Source organism: Suricata suricatta, chromosome 13 (assembly GCF_006229205.1).
Source record: "Suricata suricatta isolate VVHF042 chromosome 13, meerkat_22Aug2017_6uvM2_HiC, whole genome shotgun sequence".
NCBI lineage: Eukaryota > Metazoa > Chordata > Mammalia > Carnivora > Herpestidae > Suricata > Suricata suricatta.
The window spans coordinates 85,992,971-86,014,714 of record NC_043712.1 but is presented as its reverse complement, the minus strand read 5'-3'; the positions used below and the strand labels follow the sequence as shown (position 1 = coordinate 86,014,714).

Below are 21,744 nucleotides of genomic sequence, written 5' to 3'. Positions count from 1 at the left end.
ACTTGTTCCTGATCTTAGTAGGAAATTTTTACGTTTCTCACCTTCAGGTATGATTTCACAATAGGTTTTTTGTAGATATTCTTTTTCAAGTTGAGAAAGTTCCTCTCTGTTCCTAGTTTAAGAGTTTTTACTATGAATAGGTGTTGGATTTTATCAAATACTTTTTGTGCATCTATTATATGACTGTGATTTTTCTTCTTTAGCTTGAATCAGTCTTGTATACCTGGGATAAATTCCACTTGTTCATGGTATGTAACTCTCTGTATACATTGCTGGATTCAACTTGCTAATATTTTGTTGAGGATTTTGCATCTATGTTTATGAGAGATATTGACCTATAGGTTTCTTATAATGTCAGTGATTTTTGGTATTATCATAATTCAGTTGTCATAAAATGAATTAGAAAGTATTCCCTCTGCTTCTATCTTCTGAAAGAATTTGTAGAGAATTGGTAGAATTTCTTCCTTAAATACTCGGTAGAATTTACCACTGAAGCCATTTAGACCTGGTAGTTTCTGTTTTGGAAGGTTATTAATTATAGATTCAAATTCTTTAATAGATGCAGGCCTGTACAGACTGTCTGCCTTCATGTGTGATAGTTTGACAGACTATCTTGTAAGGAGTCCATATCATCTAGATTATCAAATCTGTGGGCAAAGAGTTGTCCATGTTATTTCTTTGTTATCCATTTAATGTCCATGGGATCTATAGTGATGTTCTTTCTTTCATTTCTGATATTGATAATTTTTGTCTTCTCTCTTTCTGTTTTTTAAGCCAGCCTGGCTAGAATCTTTTACTGATATTTTCAAAGAGCCAGCTTTTGGTTTTGTTGATTTTCTCCATTGATTTCCTATTTTAAATTTTATTGATTTGTACTCTAACAAGAAGACTTCTTCAAAAGTGATTTTGTGTATTTGAGTTACAGATTTTCGGGAAGTTTAAAGTCAGACCCGTAGTCAGGAAGCTCCTTTTATTAACAAACATTTGCCCAGCGACATCCTGTCCAGTGTTTGGATCTCAGCATTCGGAATGTACTCTTTTGCAATTTAGTATTTTCTCAAAAACATGGAAGGCATTTTACAAATGCTTTGGTCTAACCCTCCCAGTATGAATTCACTCAACTGGAGAGGGCATGAGGTATAATTTAATTGTAAGAAAATGATTATTTCAAATTTATACCTAATAATAGGTGCAATTAATGAGTATTAATTTGCTACATCACACCACTAAAATTGATGGCAAATTGTTTTGTAGTGTTACTGTTTGATTTACAATACAGAGTGAATCCCTCAGTGCTGAGGAATAATTTCATAGACAACATCTGGACCTAGATGTATTCATTCAACAACTCTGAGTCAATAGAGCGAGCATAAACCAAATCTTTGAGATAATTCACGACATATGTTAACAGTAAGAGAGGAGGCCTAGAAGTAAAAACCAAAGTGATTTACTTTGGACTGTGCTAATGGACAGATGTGCATTCTCTGCAGGTGTGAAATTAAAGTAGCCAAGAATCAGGAGTAATGTGCCCTTTCTGGCTTTGTTCTCACAGAAGTGTAACTATATTCAATTATTGGAATGCGTAACTTATTAGAGCAGACAAGAAATCTGAACTCACCTCTGCTCTTCTCCACTTGAATTTCTAGCAGGCTGGGCCTTGAGAGTCATGCAGTTAACTAGGACAGACGGGTGCAGTTGTTCAAGCTCATGGAGTGCCCCGTTGGTATTGCCAAGTGTAGACCCACATGTGGTCATTGCAGGTCTGAGCACACAGCAGCACCCATTTTCAGGGGCAAGTGAGGGTGAGGGTGGGTGAAATGGGGCTGGAGCATCACTCAGGGGTCACTAGAGCATCCTGCGTGCCATGTGTACAAACTCGGAATGTCCTGTAGATGCTGAGGGGTCATTCCCTCCTGTCCACTGTGTGTATGAAGGTTGGAAGCTGGCCCGTTTCTCAGAACAGTGGGCCAAGTTCAGAACTGTGGTCCAAAGCAGTGAAGACATGGATTGGGAATCTACAGATATGCGGAATCTGCAAGCACGTAGCTTGGGAAGGTGGGGGGAAGGTGGCCCTAGATATTCACAGAGTTTTCAGAGGTCCTGCTGAGCCACCAGGAACGGTGGCCATTGGAGTGACAGACCAGCCCCAGGCCACAGTCCTCTTGATAGAGAAAGATTCCCAGGTATCATCAGGCTCTTCTGAGTCCAAATGTTCTACTGGTCCAGTGGCCAAGAGCCGCCATTGTGTGCCTCTGGGCCTTGATTCAAGCCACCCACTTGGGAAGAGCAAGTAGAGCCGGAAGTCCAGCGCTGGCTGGGACTTTGCGCCTCGCTCTCTTTTCCATTCCAGGGACTAGAGTCCATTATGATATGTTGAAGTCTGAAAGCCACGCAGCCAGCAAACATGAATTTTCTGTGTTGAAGAATTTTTAATCTTGTCCAAAAGGTAATGCATCTGGGGCGCCTGGGTGGCTCAGTCGGTTAAGCATCTGACTTCAGCTCAGGTCACAATCTCAGTTTGTGAGTTTGAGCCCCGTGTTGGGCTCTGTACTGACAGCTCAGAGCCTGGAGCCTGCTTGGGATCCTGTGTCTCCCTCTCTCTCTGCCCCTCCTCTGCTCACGCTTTATCTCTGTCTCTCAAGAATAAACATCAAAAGGTAATGCATTCTGAAAACATACTATTTATACTCAATTGAGTATAAACTGAATTTGAAATGCGAGGAAAGCAGAGCATGTATATTATGGATGGGCTATGGTTAACCAAGGAGTCTGTCTGCAGTTGTTTTCTGTTTGGGGGGGAGGGGTAGATTTAAGTTGTTTCGGAGGTCAAGAGCCTAGAAGATACTCAGATCGGATACGTTCCCCAGTTGTGGGAAGTTCCAGATTTCTAAGATGTCAGCTGGAAAAAAAAAAGAGATGACAATTTTGACAAACGGAAGCTGAAATGTTGTTGTATAATTTTAGTCTAAGGCTGTTCTTTCGGTAAGACAAACAATAGGCTTTTGATTAAAATGGCATTGTAACAGGGACAACTACTGAGACAGGTTTGAGCATTTCATAAATATGAATTTATTATCACGGAATGCCCACAAGGATGTCCCTAGCGCTCCGATCTGAGTCATACATAAATCATGAGCAATTGTGGTGTGTCTGTTTTTTTCTCTAAAACACAGGACAGTAGATCATCGCCTTTCCGTTAGAAACCTTGAGTACCTCTGAATCACTGATGGATGAGTGCATTTCAAAATTAAGATTATTCCATAGAATCCCTCTTATTAATATGAGTGGTTACTGTGAAGGGGAATAAAATTGCTTTAGCTTCTTTACCTGTAATATTCTCTATTTTCATAGAGAATTAATTAATTCTCATAAGCTCATTATCTGTACTCAAGTTGTTCTTGCCCCTACGTGGTAAATAGTGGTTCTTTAAAGTTGTTTTGCCATTTCACTTGTTAAAAACCGTAATTTGTGAATAGTTCTTGTAGCTTTGAAATGTTTCAGGGATCCTCTGCTTTTCTGGACCGAAGTAGTATTCATCAGATTCTTCATAAGAATGATATTCATTTACTGGGATTCAAATGATTTTAATGATGCCAGAAAAAGAAAATGAAATTGAGTCTTGACATTTTTTTTTTTGCTCCAGGAATCTTAGTAGAAAATAGAGACATTTCAGATTGAAAACAGCAGCTCCTGGAGGTTTGGACTCCTGGACCTTCACCTTACGTGGATGTAATTCAGTTAGAAACAAACTGATGCTTGGAAAACACTGTCCACATCCACAGCCATTCCTCTCCAGGTGCCTTATGGGACGTGCCCACCCTGATTTAGGCACCCATATTCTCGAGTTTTACTATGTTGCAGTAAATTGGAACATCGGTTTTAGAGGCCTCTGAGACTAATAAAGACAGTTGTCATTTAAAAATAAATTGTTTCACGCCCCACATTGGGCTCTGTGCTGACAGCTCAGAGCCTAGAACCTGCTTCCAATTCTGTGTCTCCCTCTCTCTCTAACCCTCCCCTGCTCACACTGTCTCTCTCTGTCTCTCAAAAATAAATACAAAACATTAAATAAATAAATAACATAAAATAAATCATTTTCCAAAGGAAGGATTACATCACAACTTCTTTTAAAAAAACTTTTTTTTTTTTTAAGACTAAGCTTCTTATGCTTTCTTTGAGGAAAGCATAAAAATGACACTATGGTTTGGAACTTTAAACACTGCCTTCCACATATATGGGAAAATGTCCTTCTAGAACATTTTGAAGGAACTTACTAAGTGTTGACTTGTTTTACGATAGTCGGAATAATAGAAGCAAATACTTTTCATCCTCGTAGTGTGTGACTCCCCAGTGACAGTTAAACGACTCCTTGCTGTACTGCTGGGTGACTTCCATTATGTAGCGTGTAACTCCCCATGCACAGCTGTGGGTGTTGACTCCCTGTGTGTAATTATGTGATATCCTCACTGTATGGTTGTGTGGCCCCGTATTGCACAATGTGTGATTCCCCATTGTTCAGTTGTGTGTCTTTTCCTTGCACAGTTGTGTGATTCCCATTGAACTGATGAGGCTTCGGGAAGGGAGAAGGACACCCCAAGGCAGGCATCCTGGCGAATGCCAACCCCCCTGAGTCTGGCTCCAAAATCTGTGCTAGATTCTCATTAGGTTTCCAACTTAAGGGGTGACCATAAGTCGTGGGATGAGAATGGTGTGAGTGGAGGGGGTTAGAGGGGTGGCACCGGGAAAGACTCTAAAGGAATCTGTGTGAGGCCCAAGGATGGGAGCAGGCTTCCCAAGACGGACAGTTAATGGGGATAATCCTCTCTTGTCCTCAACCTTCAAGGTAGTGGCGAGGCCCCTGGGACCCATTTACATACAGGAGAATAACGCAGGCCTGGTCTGTGCAACATGCTGGCATCCCCTGAGAAAGTTCTAGGCTAACACTCAAGTTAGCACCGTTGACTGTGAACTGTAGACACTCCCCTCCTCTGGAATTTTATGAAATATTAATGATGCTCCACTAATAACTCAACAGCTTTGTACTTCCAGTGCACACCCATATGTATATATATATATAAATATATATGTAGTTATATATGTGGCAGCAAAGAAAGCCAATTATAGTGAAATGCTGATATCAATAAATTAGAAATTGTACTATAATAAGTCTCCTTAGTTACTAGCACATTAAATAACAAAATCTGGTGGTGAGTTGAATACTGTTATCTTGAAGTAATGAGAATCGTAAACAATACTTCTAGATCTCCGTGACAACCACGACTGCCGTAAAAATATCTGTAACTTAGGATGGTAACAAACGCGTGAGCACTACTGAAAATGTTGTGGTTTGTCTATATTCGTGACTAAGGAAAATGCTGAATGTGAGCTAGAGGTTAATGAAAATGAAGATGTAGATTTTTTTTTTTTCTATTTGTCTTTAGAGGCTTCTTAAATCACATTTGTATCCCATGCTATGAACCGGGCCCGGGTTCCTTGAGTTAGTGTCTCTGAAAAACCCTCTTAGGCTTTTGTTTGGACTTCTGATGAATGTTTACCTCAACCCGGGGCCGACTGAGCCTGTAGCAATGCCGTCTTCCTGTTGGCGAAGACCGGAATCTGGATTTTACATAATGTCTTCCAGTACAGTTCTCTTCATCCCCATAAATGTTCTGCAGTTTGGGAAGATTCATTCTTAGATACTTTGTGTGTTTCGTTACTATTTGATATCCTGGTTAATTTATTTTCTAACCCTAGATGGAATTGAAAATGAAATCAGTTTGGGGATATTGAGCCATTAGCCAGTCAGTTACTTTTGGACTTTATACCTGTGCGATTGTATCATTTGGAAGCGATGACAGTTCCCTTTTTTTTCCCCCCAATTCTGGGCTTTTAATTTTTAAATGTTCTCTTATGTACTGATAGGACTTTGAGAGCTGCATTCAGCAGAAGCAGTGATGCCTATTAAAATCTCCTTTTTGATTCTAAAGGAAATTCTTCTGATAGTTCCCCATGGAGGGGCAGTGGGCTGGAACCAGCTTTCAGCAGCTAGCAAGGGCCAGTCATTCACTTTTCATGAATTTTGTAAGCCAGCTGCTAAAATACAGCCATCATGAAGGATTAAATGATATTAAGTTGCAATTAAGTAAATCATGTTAAAGGTAAAAATTTCCCAACACACCACTTAATTACTTAATTTCATGGTGCCCCCCTATTTATTATCTATGCTATTGATGTTTTTTCCATATCTTGTATCTACATGGTGGAAAGCCTATATAGTGACGTGACATGTGTGACTATCTTTCCAATTCCATGGTTGATGATGTCACGTTGACAGCTCTGGAGTGGCTACGATGGGAATATTTACACCATGGAAAATGGCAAATGCTCCCAATCAGGATTTTTATTTGGTTTCAGAGCCTGTGGTTATACATTTGCTAACACACTTCTGATTAAGACTGATGTTTGGCTACCGGTTCTAGCATTTTCTTAGCCTGTTAACTAAAAAGAAAAGAAAGAAGGAAGGAAAGGAGGAGGGGCGGGAGGGCAGAAGAGAGGGAGGGGGAGGAGACAGAACGGCCTTGAGCAGCGGGTTAACTCGACCTCGGTGTTTTCCGCACAGATAGCTGTGGCGCCCCGCTGGCGTCCGCCTTGCCCCGAGCGGCCTTCAGCAGCTCCTCGGAGCTGTCCAGCAGCCACGGCCCTGGGTTTGCAAGTCTCAATCGCAGAGATGGTGAGTCTGATGCCGTCTTGTTGCTAATCCATCATGATTCTTTCTCCGAGAGGATAATTATCATTCTTAGTTAATATTCATTCTTACCGTTCAAAAAAGTAATCATATTGCAGGTCAGTGAAAATGAGGAAGCAGGTTCAACATGTCATCATTTTGCTAGCTTCTTTCTTCTTTAGTATTGCTCTTTTTTTTTGGTTTGTTTTGACATCTCCCTTCCCTGTTGATTGCCAGCAAATGACCACACATGAGATTCACATCAGAAGGGAATTATTGGAAGCTCTAGACTGTTTTCTATTTTATCATCCCTTTTTAGCTTTAGAACACTCTGTGGCTGGGTGACTAGTCCAGTATGCTTATCATGAGTAACTAAAACAACAAATGAATGAGCCAATGTCACGGGCCCTGGAGAACACTTCACAAGCCACTGCCTGGCACCCGTGAGATGTGACGGTGCCATGGGACCATGATGGAGAAATGACTCCATCCCAGGACGTGGTCTGGCAGGTGCCCGGGCAACAGCTCCTGCTGAAAACAGACTTCCTTCCTATCCGTGGGAAGGGAACTAATGGCTTCCCTTTTGGAAATGCATTCATTCATTCTTGCTCCTTGAGTGTCACTCACTAAATTATCTTTTGCACAAATAATAGTTCAGTGGATTAAGTAAGTTAATATGCACACTTAAAAGTCAAATATTTTACTACCTTTTAAAGGGCTGGATAAGGGGGCACCAGGATAGCTCAGTGTGTGTGACTCTTGATCCTGGGGTCGTGAGTTTGAGCCTCACATTGGGTGTAGAAATTACCTAAAAATAAAGGGAAAGGTTAATTTTTTGGTGAGAGATGAATTCAGAAAGTAAAAAATTTAAATTAACCGTGTCCCTTGTAAACGTAAATTCTGAAGATATTACTAAGGAACCGAGTATTTTTCTCCCTTCCTTTGGTATTTCTAATATCATAGTTTAAGTATAGCTTGAATTTTGTCGTGTCCTTAAAAATCAAGTGAGGGAGCCTAGTAAGTGACCAAATAGACAGGGAGGGCTGAGTAAGACACGGATGAGGAATTTTGGTGAGTTTAGGGTGGAAGAACGTGCCCCATGATGACCTGATGACCACCTTCCCAGCCGTTTACTATGAAGAAGCATTTCTGGCCAGAATTTACTCCTCCAGATATTTACGAAGCATCATTCATGATAACTTTTGGTATTCCAGTAAAAATATCTTCTCTTCTGAAGCCAGATTTCAATCAATAGTGAAATGATCAGGGGCGCCTGGGTGGCTCAGCTGGTTAGGTGTCCAACTCTTGATTTGGGCTCAGGTTGTGATCTCACTGGTTGTGAGTTTGAGCCCTGGGTTGGGCCCTGTGCTGGTGGCATGGTGCCTGCTTGAGATTCTCTCTCTCCCTCTCTGCCCCTCCCCTGCTTGTGCTTGCATGTGTCCTCTCTCTCTCTCTCCCAAAATAAAGAAATAAACATTAAAAAAATAAATGATCAAATTTACTGTTTTTGGTCTGGTGGTTACTCTAATTGCCAGCTTTACATCTAAACTTTCCAGTGGTTGCCCAAAGACTGTAAAAACTAAATCAGCACATATTTAATTAGTTTAAAGAATCCCAAGGGGCCTGTATATTGTGTTTCTGATTTGCATGGACAGAGTATCTTTGTGATTCAGGCCTCTTGTGCTGTCAGTATGGTGGCACTGGGAAGTTTACAAACATTAGAAGGGAAAATCCTGATGTTTAAGATGAATTTATTTCCATTACATTTAATTAAAAGATTAATAACTTAGCATATGATAAGCAGCCTTTATAAAATGGTAAGCATAAAGCTTATTTATTATATTCAGACCACTCTCTTCGCAAATTTAAATGAATTTTGTAGAGGGAGTGGCAATCAACTGATGAGGTTGTTGGTACTCTGACTGTATACAAAGCACATTTCACTAAATATTCCTTCATTTCGCCGTCTGATTTCATACCCATTCCTAAAACGAGACTGAGACGCACAGTTTATCAATATTCCTTCCTGAAGGATTATCTATGCATATTTTCTGTTAGAAGCCAGTATCCCTGCCTCCTTACCGGCATTTCCTTCCCTCTGTAAATGCTGGAGAATGTCTTAGTTCACGTCAGTGTAGGGTATTATGATGCAAAATGTGAATTGTATAAAATGTGGATGATTATAATGATGATGAATCTTCATATAAAGTAGTTTTAGCTTTTTTGAAAATTCGGTGCAGGATCTGCTGATGAAGATCTTGTTAGGCTACCTGATTATATGATTAAAGTTTCCTGGGTCTCTGTTACGGTACTTGGAGGTTTGAAAGAAGGTGGTCCTTCTGACCTTCCTAGTTTCATATTTTGTGTAGAAGTCATTGAGCTTTTAAGACTTTTTATGACAAATTAGAAATATCTGAAATATCATGGCTTCTGCAAGGACTTTTATATACAGCTGATCACTGTGTAGGGTGGTAGGAATAGTCAGTATATAATATTAGATATCTATCTATCTATCTATCTATCTATCTATCTATCTATCTATCTATCTATCTATATCTATATCTATATCTGCAAACCAAAGAGGAGAGGAAGGTTCAAGGGGTTCAGAAAGCCATGAGTCCTGAATCCTATGTAACCACATGTTTTTCAGTGTTTTTCAGTGAGTTCCCTAATGGAAGTGACTGTCACTGTGGAGATAATACTGAGTTAGTGTCATCTCTCAGCAAAAGACTAAGTGCTCCTGGAATTTATTTTTGAAATCTCTATTCGGGTTCCTCTAAAGTTCCCATTTTGATGTCCAGAGTTGGGTTCCCAATAATCCATTGCACAAAATGCCCACACTGATGCAATGCACACTACTATTTTATACAAAGAAACGTAAATTGCTGAAAAGTTAGCATCTCCAAATGCCTACATGTGTAATTTTTCAAAACTGATAGATTTCAAGAAGTAAATCATAGACACATAAATTTATTTATGTCCCTGATCCAGAAAATTGATGCCATTAGATAAAAACATAAAGTATGATCCAAAAATTGGGCTTGATGGTTCATATTGGTGGATTTTGTTTCCATCAATATTAAATTGAATATTTCTTAAAATTACAAGTTATCTGATATTTTTTATGCAAAATCAAGATTGCAGAACTCTGGCTGTATAGTGTCAATACGAACATGCTTGACTTCATATCTGTCTTCTCAAAAATCTCCTACACAGTCTTTGTGCTCCAGGTTTATCCAGACTTTAAAAGTTAATTAACAAAAACAACTCCCCTCCCCCCCCACTATGGTCTAGTAAGCCGTGCTGGACTTGTATTCTGCATTTTGCTTGTGAAATAGTCTTCTGTGTCTTTCCAATCATTGTTACTCCAGGTGACCCTTCATCAGGCTGGCTCAGTAGCACCGAAGAGGCTACTTTCCATCTCTGGGTGCCATGTTCTTTTCAGTCATGTGATCTGTCCGTGCAGGCATGATGGGGAGATGCATGGTCTTGCCAGGAGCTATCTGAAAATGGCTAGGAAGAAACATACACCCATGTCGCCCTCCCTCGAATGCCGCATGCACACTCACTCTGAGATAGACGGGCTGCTCTACTCTTCACCCAGATGCTGAAAATCATGGATTTTCATTTAGCGAGTTGCCACATTGGTGGCAATGCCGTGAGACTGCTTTAACCCTAACTTTATTGGGGCACCTGGGTGGCTCAGTCAGTTAAGCACCCAAATCTTGATTTCAGCTCAGGTCATGGTCTCATACTTTGTGAGATCGAGCTCTGTGTCAGCCTACATGCTGACAGTGCGGGACCTGCTTGGGAATCTCTCTCTTCTTTCCTCTCTCTCTGTCCCTCCCTACTTGTTTGCTTTCTCTCTCTCTCAAAATAAATAAGCATTAAAAAAAAATAAATAAATAAATAAATAAATTGAGGGGAACCTTGGTAGCTCAGTCGGTTGTGTCCAACTTCGTTCGGCTCAGGACATGATCTCTCCCAATTTGTGAGTTGGAGCCCCGTGTCAGGCTCTGTGCAGACAGCTCAGAGCCTGGAGCCTGTTTTGGGATTCTGTGTCTTCCTCTCTGTGTGCCCCTCCCCAGTTTGCAGTCTGTTTCTCTCTCAAAAACAAATAAACATTAAAAAAAATAAAAAAAACAACTTTATCAGAAACGGCATTTCAGAAAACTACATTAGCTATTGCACACAGAAAGTAAACAGGGACAAACTGACGAGGTGTTTTCTTTTCTCTTTGTATTTTGTGTCTTTCCCATATTGAGACATTGAGCGCATAAGACGCAGACTGTGTTACCTGTGGACGGAGGTTGAAAAGGTTTTGTCTAATGATGCTGATAAACTTCATGGCTGAGCATTTCAGAAACTGTTCTCAGCTCTACAATCTTTATTTCTCAGCAGTGAAGTTCAGTGACAAGTACAAGTTTATACTGTAGGTTTTATCGAGATAAATGAAGAAAAATGATACATTAGGAAAAATGCTTAGATATGCTTTCTTATAACATGGGGCCTCTGATTAGGTGAACTCTGCTGTATTCTAACCAGGACACGATGCAGAAGTCCTTGGTTTTTAACAAAGAAATGTTTTTAAAGACTGAAAGAATAAATTAAGTAAAAATGTGTCAACTTCTGACATGCATCAAAATATTACATCAAAAAGGTTTGATGCAAATCTCATAATAGTAAACTTTTCTGTCCTATTTTTTCATTAACTTGCAGTTCCTGGATATTCCTATCTTTTGTTTTCAGGCCAGGAGGCCGAGGGGAACTGGCCAGTCTCCCCAGATGATAGACTGAGCAATTCAGATTGCAGTGAAGGGTCCTGCACACCAGATTTCTATAAGGGCACGTGAATGAACTGGGAAAGTTTTGCCTCTGGACATCAGATTCTGAGTTCCGTTTCTCTGTGCTTAAGAGTTTTTAGACCTACTAGGGCTAATACACATTCTCTTTTTAATTTTTTTAATGCTTATTTATTTTTTAAGAGAAAAACAGTGTGAGCAGAGGAGGGGCAGAGAGAGAGAGCACAGAGAGAGAGGGAGAGAGAGAGACAGAGAACAAGCAGGGGAGGGGCAGAGAGAAAGAGAGATACAAAATTCAAAACAGCCTCCAGGTTCTGAGCTGTCAGAACAAGAGCCCAATGCAGGGCTCGAACTCAGGAACCATGAGATCATGACCTGATCCAAAGTCAGACACTTAACTAACTGAGCCACCCAGGTGCCCCACACACATTCTCTTTTTAAACCGCAATTTCCTTCCCTTCCCTTTCCCTTTCCCTTCCTTTCCCTTCCTTCTCTTCCCTTCCCTTTCTCCTTCTTCCTTCCAACTCTCCTCTCCCCCCTCCCTCCTCTCTTCTCTCCTTTATAAAATAACTTTGCAGATGCACTGTGGGTACTGAGTGCAGTGGGCAGGCCAGGCATAATAGCACCGATGTAAAACATACCCATGCGCTAAGGCACAGAGCACTGTCTTGCTGGCCGTGCAGCGTTATTAAATCACAGCTTGTCTAAAGTGCAGGATGGCGGCCTGTGGGAAGAGAAGCCCACGCAGCAGGGTGTGTGCAGACCTTAGTGTAGAGCTGTCGGACCGCACGCAGAGCTGCTCTGACCCTCCCATGGCGCTCCGCAAGCTCCAGAGTCTCCAGATTCCTACCATGGAATCGATGGTACTCGATGAGACAAATCAGAACAAACCCAGCACTTTCCACTGTTGCCAGCGACCTTCAGGGAGGCGGTGTTGGTCATTTTCTCTACCAAGCAGCTCACATTATGGAATTACCCGAGAAGAAAGCAGTCCGCCCTCTCTTCCGGATTCAGTAGCCTCCAGTGGGTGGGTGAATGTCTCCCGGAGACGCTCACATTTGTGGGTGATTTTCCTGCTGTTTCCAAGACCGACTTCGGGTGAGGATGGTGGGAGGCCTTCTTAGCCCTGCGGGTTAGCTGGCATCCCCTCTGAAGCCCGTGGCGGTTATGCCTCATGGCACTGGCTTGGCAAGGCCGCACCCCCAGGGCCATCTGCCCCTTGAGGACTGTTCGGGCCACGTCACTTCCTGTCTCCCTGGAATCGGGCTGTGAGTCTCACCTGGCTTCCGGCCTGAGCCCTCCAGTACAAGTTTAGCTTGCTCTTGCCAAGTTGACCTTGTCTTCAGATTGAGTCAGACTCTCATGTTAACTTCTGTGTCCCCTTTTATGGCCAGTGGGGAATTCTGGGTCACCGTGCTGAGGGGGAAAATCATCACATGGTTTTGTCCTGGCAGCTTGGACCTGGACCTGTCACTCCCACTCACGGCTTGTTGGCCAAGGCCAGTCACGTAGCCTCGCCCCCTGCACGGGCCGGGACAGCAGTCCCCCTCCTGCCGGGAAGGGAGGAGGCAGGCAGTGTTTGGCAAACCGTGTAGTGGCTGCGTGGCCCCTACCAGCGCATCTCCCAGAATTCCAGTGGAAGCCAAGCCAAAGCCTGTCCTCCGCCTTTTGCTCATTCCTCTCTCTTTTCTTGGCCCCAGGGGCTTCGTTCCTGAGCAAGGGGTCTGACTCCCCACCTTCACTCGTCCTCCACTCCCTCTCTTCCCAAGACCCCCTGGGTCCCACCTTTTCCTGCCCCACGCCAGCTCCGCACACGTTGGGTTTCCTGTTTTCTGAGTTGTTCTTTGCCCTCCTGACGTCTCTGGGGCTCAGTGGTATAGTGGTCACTGGCCACCAGGACTTGCTGGACAAAAAGCGTGAAGAACACAGCAACTTAACTCTTCAGAGTTATTTCTGGTGTTTAGAATCTGCATAGTAAGCACCTCCTGGTGGCCATGATTTTGCCATGCGAGTTTTCATTTTTCCAAGAGTAAGCAACTTCCACATAGTGTGCGGCAACCTTTCTTACCTCATTCTACAACAGTTGTCCAGAAATTCTAGTCTGGGCTCCTTTCAAACTAATTCACTTTTTATATGACTCATAATACACAGAGAAGTTAAAAGTTATTTATTTAACAGTATGTACCTTTTTTAAAAAAAATTTATTTATTTTGAGAGAGAGAGAGAGAGAGAGAGAGCGAGCGAGCAGGAGTGTGAGCAGGGGAGGGTCAGAGAGAGAGAGAGAATCTCAAGCAGGCTCTGCACTGTCAGCCCAGAGCCCAATGTGGGGCTTGAACCCACAAATGGCGAGATCGTGACCTGAGCCGAAATCCAGAGTCAGACGCTTAGCTGACTGAGCCCCCAGGCGCCCCAACAGTGTGTACCTTTGACGTGTACCATGATGCCTTCATTCACTTGACTTCTGAATCGCGGCATCCCACAGAGATGTGTGTTGTCTGGTCCCCTCATATGCCTCTCCAGGGCCTCCCATCCACGCACATTCAGCTGTATTGCCCCTTCTAGGGATTTCCTTTCGTTCTTTTTTCTGTGCCGGCCTCCGGTGAAGGTGCACCTGCTAGATGACCTTCTTGCTGCCATCTGGTAAGGTCCCATTAGCAGTCTTTCATGAGGGACCCGGGATCCCTAATGGTGCCTAGACCCCACATTGAAATCGAAGCCCCCGGGAGTCCTGAACTGCACACGTCTCTTGTGACACCGGAAGATCGTAGCCCGGGACAAAGGCCGGGGGGACCTCTCCGGGGGTCCTGTGGTCAGCGGCTCTGCAGCCCCGAAGACGCCTGCCCGCTCTAGGGGTGGCCCGGAGGTGGTGATTCGGGGACTCGCCAGTCTCACGACGCTTGCCGGCCCGCTCTGTTTGTCCCCACGTTTCCTCTAGGGAAATCAGGTGGAGCAGGCTTTGCCCCGACACGCGGGCGTGCCAGCCTTCGCCCGCCCGAGCGCCCCCGTCAGCACGTTCACCTGTCTCCGTGCTTGGGCTTCTCCCTCTCGCGTTCATCCGAACGCCCGATTTTGTCGAACAGGTAATCTGTACGTGACTCTTCATCCGAGGCCCTCACAGCACATGCACAACATCCTTAAAATGTAAGTTTTAGCGTCAGTGGAATTTTTTTCCAGAGGCATTTGGCCGACTGAGCCTTCGCAAATGGGCAGATAATTTAGTTGTCTTGGTTTTGTTTCTGAGCCTCCCATCGCTGCATCTCCTGACACGATCCTGCAGCGTATTTAATTTTTAAAGAAGGAGACAGTGCCTTGAGAAAGCCCCTCCATGGGGGGGGCACGGTGCCTGGACCCCCGCCCTTCCTGGCGGCCTGGACGCAGCAGAGTGAGGGCCCGCTGTGCCTACTGGCCTCGGCGCTTGACTGCTCTCCCGAAGGCTCTGGATCAGTCCTGGAATGATGCGTTCGTGGAATTAGGACACGTCCCACAGGTGGCGCTCCTTCTCAGCACGGAGGGCTCACGGGATCAGAGGGAGCTCAGCCCCACATTTTACTGGGTCGTAAGTGAGGGATGGATTCGTGTTCAATGGAGATGGGCTTGTCAGCCAGTTCTTGTCCTGCTTCTAAGGGGGGAGATTAGCAGCATCCCCTTACAGTCCTGTCCGTGCAGAACTCCAAACAGGAACTGGAAAGCCTCAGATCGACTCAGATCTGAGAGCTGCTGCACTATGAACGTTCCTCTAGAGCTCCGTCAGGGGTATATGTGAGCCCAGCAGAGGGACACGCACGGCCTCGGAGGTTCTGCACATCTCATGCAGAAGGAGCTGCGGTGGCGCACGCTCGGTGTCAGGGGGCATCCGGCGCTTTCCCCGGGGTGCGGCGGGCAGAGAGGGCGTCCGGGAGCCCCCCGTGGATGGGACAGCTCTGCACTTTCTTTCCCTCAGGGTCCCTGGCACTTCTTACACATCTCAAACTGACCCGTGAACATATTTTTATTTCACTTTGGAATCGTCTGTGTACAAAACCGTGATAGGGTAGCTTTGCACTGCATGCAGGGAGCCGCGTGTGACTTTCCCCTTAGGGTGCACTTTCTGGGAAATGTCCCTCCCCACCCTCTACCCGCCACCTTCGCCTTCCCCCTCCGCACCCCTGCTCAGGCAGCTAGCAGAGTGCAGGAGCACTGGGGGAGGGGGTCCAGAAGGGGATCGGAGCCCACCGAGGCAGACCCAGAGGCAGTTTCTGTGCTGGCTACTTCCTGCCGGCCAGCAACGCCAGTGTAGGTCACTGGGATTTCTTTGCCTCTAATGTGGCAAGTCCCCTCAGCGGGACTGTGACACGGGCTTCAGCGTGTCAAGCCCCAGGATCTCTGGGTGGGGAGGTCAGGGGTTGTCCGTGTGCTGGCCCTTCTTCCCAGGGGCCACTCTGGGCTTTTCCCTCTCGGCCTGTGGCCCCTCATTCACCTGAAAGTCACATGACCATGACTGTCTTCCAGCACCCTGCAGTGTGAGGGAGGGAGAGTGCTGGGTGCTTAACACCTCCTCGGGCTGGGTCCTCCTTACAGCCCTAACATGCCCCTACCGCTCTTGCCCTAGGAGCGAGAAGGCTGTTTTGTGATCCAGGCACTGGACCCTCGCTCTGTGCAAGTTGGACCCTCTGGATATGTTTTCCATTGTACAGATTGGGACACTTTATTCAGTAAGGGGCTGAGGTGGGAGAGAGGCAGGTGGCGGTGGAAAAAGACAGTGTGTGGTGCCCACGGGAGGGAGTGCACGGCAGCCCACGTCATCACCCAGCACGATCCGGGGGTGACCTGGGACCTTGTCCCCTGTGAAGTGAGCTGCCCCTTGGCCCTGTGCGTGCTGAACCTCCTTTACCAGAGGACCTAGTTAGTCAGAGAGCCTGATGTGCATCCTGGGAGCACCTGACGTGTGCAGGTCCGTAGGTAACAGGTAGGTGTTGAGGGCTGGTCCAGGGCAACATGCTGGGAACATGATATGTTTGCTGCTGGTGCTTTTCTGCACGGGCAGTGCCACACTAATGACACTTCCTGGCTTTAAGAGAGACTAAAAATGACACAGAGAGATTACAAAATGCAAAACAGGGTATCATTCGTACCTTCTTTAGAACTTCAATACCAACCAGTCTGAGCTAGAAGACAGGACATTAAGTGGTTTCTCAGAGATTTGAACTGATTCATATAAAATTTCCGAGGTGGAATCTCCAGGTTAAAATGATCAGCTAAATGCCGACCCCTAAGATTTCACTTTAGTTTTGTGACCATCATAAAACCACACACAGTGGCAGAGTAATGTTCCCAGGACTGTGAGCTAGCTCTCAGCTAGGACCCAGAAGGAGGGGTGCCTGGCTGGCTCCGTCAATTAAGCATCAGACTCTTATTTTCTGCCCAGGTCGTGATCTCGTGGTTCATGGGTTTGAGCCCAAGTCAGGCTCTGCATTCTTGGCACAGAGATTGGGATTCTCTGTTTCCCTCTCTCTTTCTGCCCTTCCCCTGCTGTCTCTCTCTCTCTCTCTCTCTCTCTCTGTCTGTCTCTGTCTGTCTGTCTGTCTCTCTCTCTCTCTCTCTCTCTCTCTCTCAAAATGAATAACTAAACTTAAAAAATCTGTAGAATCTGGAAGGACTTCCATTTCTCCACCATTAGTGGGACCCTCAGACAAGCCAGTAGAATAGGAGTGCGGATGACCACCAGTCTTGTCATTAGAGACAAGGGAAGACTGAGAAACTGTCCCAGGTTGGAGGACATGAAGGAGACGTGGTGCCTAAATAGGATCCTGGTGCCGACACAGGGCGTTAGTGGGAAAACGGGAAATCAAAGTAAAGTTCGTCATGTCATTACTGTTGTACTTGTATAGATATCTTAGTTTTAATGTCTATTTGTTTATTTTGAAAAACAGCAAGCACGAGTCAGGGAGGGACAGAGAGAGAGAGAGAGAGAGAGAGAGAGAGAGAGAGAGAGAGAGAGAGAGAGAGAGGGAGGGAGGATCCCAAGCAGGCTCCACACTGTCAGCACGGAGCTCAACATGGGGCTTGATTCCATGAACTGTGAGATCAGGACCTGAGCGAAATCAAGAGTCGGATGCTTAAGTGACTGAGCCACCCAGGCGCCCCTGTAAATACCTTAGTTATGATAAAAGTACGATGGTGATGTAAGACGTTAACTTTAGGGGAAACTGGGTAAAAAGCAGACAGGAGTTCTCTGTGCCACGTTTGCAGCCCTTCTATTCATGAGGAATTATTTCAGAATGGAGAGTTAAGATATGCATTACAGAACAACAGAAATTGCAGCATATTTAGGATTCTGAGTCCAAGGGAAAGGCACTGTGTTTGTGGTATGTTGAGAGGAAAATGTGGAATATTTGAAAGACGATTCACTGCAGGAAAATGGGCAAACCTTGGGAAGAATCTGGGTTGTAAAGAACGCGGAAGCTGTAGATTTTTGCTAAAGGTTGTACACGGAGTGCTGCTGGCGGAAGACATGGTGAAGGGGTATATGTGCTCACCTCCCAGCGATGCCCCCACGTCCCTCTGCAAGAGCCCGCCTTCTGTTCCCCTGTGAGCTGTCATGTGACCATGTCACCCCCCTACCCCACCCAGCCCTGGTGGCCCTAGCAAAACCGAGTGTGGATGTCAATCAGACTCCTGATGAGAAGACAGTAAATGTTGTCCAAGGCATTAGACCTTATTATGGGGACTACAAGCTATGTGTTGGGACAGTGGGGAAAATTAAAAAAAAATCCACTTTTGGCATATTAGGGATGGTTTACGTCACACATGTTTTCTAGACGTGGATAAGTAGCAAACTATGAATTCCAGAATGCATTTCAAACTGCTTCCCAATTTTATATCACATATTCATTTAAAACCAAGAAAATTCAATGTGACCTCTAAATCCAAATTCCAAATTCATGTTTCTGTTCAACCGGAAGACCAAAATAGGTCAACAATACGCCTTCCATACCTCTAATACTTCTGTTTCTCATTGGCACGGGACAAAACCAGGCACAGTGATTTCTGCTCTGCACCTGTGGCCTCAAAACCTGAGACAGTCCTTGCCTGTCACTCACTCTGGGCTCTTCCTTAACCTCCCTGCTGCCTCTCAGGGCTCTCTCCCTGCACAGAGACACCTTCCCCTCCGCCCCTACCATGATGCATTTCAAATCGTTCTTTGAAATGTCTGTTTCTCACATGAATCTGTGAGCATTTCGGGCGTAGGACTGTGCCCTCACCACTTTCCTCATCCAGTATTTAATACTGCACTTCCTTGCCTTGGGATTCCTGAATTAAGTTCCTCTAGTTTTACCATGGTCTGAGTGTTTTCCTGTAGGTCCAGCCAAGGGTAGGTCATACATCAAGGCCAATAAAGACACAGTTCAAAGCATTGATACAGTAGGTTCAGCTGTCCACCTGTTGCTTAAGCACTTTGCCTTAGTGGGAACCACCAGGGAGTGAGGGGTTATGAGCCAAAAACCCAAGTAATTTATGTAGAACTCATCTATTGGCTTAACCCGTGGTTTTGAGTGTGTGTGTGTAATTAAGAGCAGTTATATGTTCCAGAATTTGAAACTATGATTTTCATAAATTTTATTTACAATCCCCTTCTTACAGGATAATATAGATCTCAAAAATTTCTTTCCATTTACTGTTTTTTTCCTGTTTCTATTTCCACCCAAAGGGGCTGGTGGCTGGTCTCCACTGGTGTCAGATAAATACCAGTGGCTGCAGATTGACCTTGGAGAGAGAATGGAGGTCACAGCGGTGGCCACCCAGGGAGGATACGGGAGCTCCGACTGGGTGACTGGCTACGTCCTCATGTTCAGTGATGGTGGGAGGAACTGGAAGCAATATCGGCGAGAAGAAAGCATCTCGGTACGTTCCTTCCCAGAAGGCCGTCTGTCAGAGCCTGACTTGTGCCAATTACCGCGTGTTGCTGCAAATCTGTCAGATCAAGTATGGAAATGGAGCCCCCGAAATTACTCGGAAAGTGTTTCCAAGCGATGTAAGACACATGTGGCATTTTAAAATGTGCTACCCATGCATAATTTATGAAATAAGTAAAAGTAAAACAATTTTGTAATATAGTGAAATATTGAAAATGTCTTCCCATTAGTCCTTAACATGGTGTGAAATCTAAGGAATAAAGCCACACACAACCTGCTTTACTTCTTGGTGCATAACCCGGGAGTTGGTAGTACCTCAGCGATGTTCAGTTAAGTGAATTCATTCTTCTGTGTCCTCTGATTCAGCGAGATTTCTGGAAGACCCCAAACATTTAAAAATACGTGTAATGGGGAGTCTTCCTACAGACGTGTTGGGACACAGGTCCGGCTCCAACAGGAAACTGTGTACTTGTGTGGCCCCTTGTAATGCACGGGCCATAGATCTCTGGGATTCTTTGGAATCATAATTATTTTCTATCAGTGACCTAGTTTCGACTTCTGACTACATATCGTGTTTCTTTTGGAATAATCAAATTTTGTTTGCCTTTTTAAAAAATATTTAAATATTTATTTTAAGAGAGAGAGAGTATGGGCATGTATGAGTGGAGAGGGAGGGAGTGGGGGAGAGAGAGCAAGAGAGAAGGAATCTCAAGCAGGCTCTGTGCTTGGTGTGAAATCTAAGGAATAAAGCCCCACTGTCTGGGCTGTCAGGGCAGAGCCCGATGCGGGGCTCAGTCTCACAAACCGTGAGATCGTGACCTGAGCTGAGCTCAAGCGTGGGACACTCAGCTGACTGAGTCAGCCAGGCATCCATTACCTGACTTGTTGACTATTAAAATATATGAACTTTGTTGTCTAGTTAGCATTTCAGGTCTATAAATCATGGTCTTCTCTAAATGAGAAGCTCTGTGTGCATTTGTACTTGGCTGGCAGGCCGCTCTGGTCTTCGGCTCAGGTCATGATCCCAGGGTGATCAAGCCCTGTGTCGGCTTTGTGCTGGTGGTGTAGCCTGTTAAGATTCCCTCTCCACCCCACCCCCTCTGCCCTCTTCCCCACTTTCACTCTCTCACTTACAAACAAGAAGGTAAATAACAGTGAAAACTTAATGAAGCATCTACTTATATAGAGAACTTTTATTCAAAATTAAGTCTTATGTTTTGAAATCAGGCAACTGATAGTTAATGCATGTTTATTTTATTATTTCAAGTTTTTTAAGTTGATTCGTTTATTTTGAGAGAGAGAGAGAGAGAGAGAGAGAGAGAGAGAGAGAGAGAGAGAGAGGATACCAAGCAGGCTCCACACTGTTGTTGCAGAGCCTAACACAGAGTTCAAACTCACAAGAGTGAGATCATGACCTGAGTGGAAATCAAGAGCTGGATGCTTAACCAGCTGAGCCCTGATTTCAAGTTTTTATTTAAATTCTAGTTAGTTAGTCTTGATCTCCATTAGGAAGATCTTCTTTGTCCATCACCGCAGCTTAAATGGGTTCATTTCCTGCTCTGGGCCTGACGCTACATACAGTTAACCCTGACAGCAGGAAGTCACACCAGTTGATCATTACGAGATTATTCCTACAGTTTCTGGAAAAGGATCAGGCTGGTTGGGCTGCTCTCTCGCCCGCTCACGTAGAGTCAGCACAGTTTAACGATAAGTAAAAAGCACGTATCCTACCAGAGGCTCGACCCATTCTTCCTGATGTGGTTTTCTTCCTGGATCGCTGACATTAATTGGACAGTGAATTTAAGATTCTAAAAAAGTCCCCTTGAAAGGTTTACACTCGTTGATAAAAGAGTAAAGTAATATTGCCGTTTTCTTAGTTTTGTGCGGCCACTGTAACAAGTTCCCACGCCCCTCGTGGCCTAATGCAAAACTGCGCGATTGCGTCAGGGTTTCTGCGGGTCTGAAGTCTGGGCATTCCTGGCTGGGTCCTCTGTGTGGGGTGTGGGAAGAGCTGCTTTTTTTTTTTTTTTCTGGCGACTCTGGGCAAGACTTCTCCTCCGAGGCGTCTAGAGGTCCCCAGGGCCCTCCTCAGATTCTGTGATTCGCTGGGAGGACTCACAGGACCAGTGTGTAGTTGTAAAACTATGATTTTTAGAGGATACAAAGCAAAATCAGCAAAGGAAAAAGGTGCATAGGACGCAGTCCATGGCAAACCAGGCATAAGCTCCCATGAGTCCTCTCCACGTGGAGCCCTATAGAACGTGCTTAATGCCTCCCCAGAAAGTTCTAGCAATCCATGTGAGGTGTTGCCAATCCTGGAAACTCA

The 21,744-nt window shown here is 44.8% G+C and overlaps 1 protein-coding gene across 1 annotated transcript in view; it reads left to right on the top strand.

Annotated features, from left to right (window-relative positions):
- Window positions 1-6,652: 6,652 nt before the first annotated feature.
- The window catches only part of LOC115275980 (contactin-associated protein-like 3), a 149,649-nt gene continuing 134,557 nt past the window's right edge, over window positions 6,653-21,744 (top strand). Inside the window, exons 1-2 of the mRNA XM_029919691.1 lie at window positions 6,653-6,730; window positions 19,214-19,407. Of these exons, the coding sequence (XP_029775551.1) occupies window positions 19,282-19,407 (126 nt within the window). The 5' untranslated portion in view covers window positions 6,653-6,730; window positions 19,214-19,281. The remainder of the gene's footprint in view (window positions 6,731-19,213; window positions 19,408-21,744) is intronic.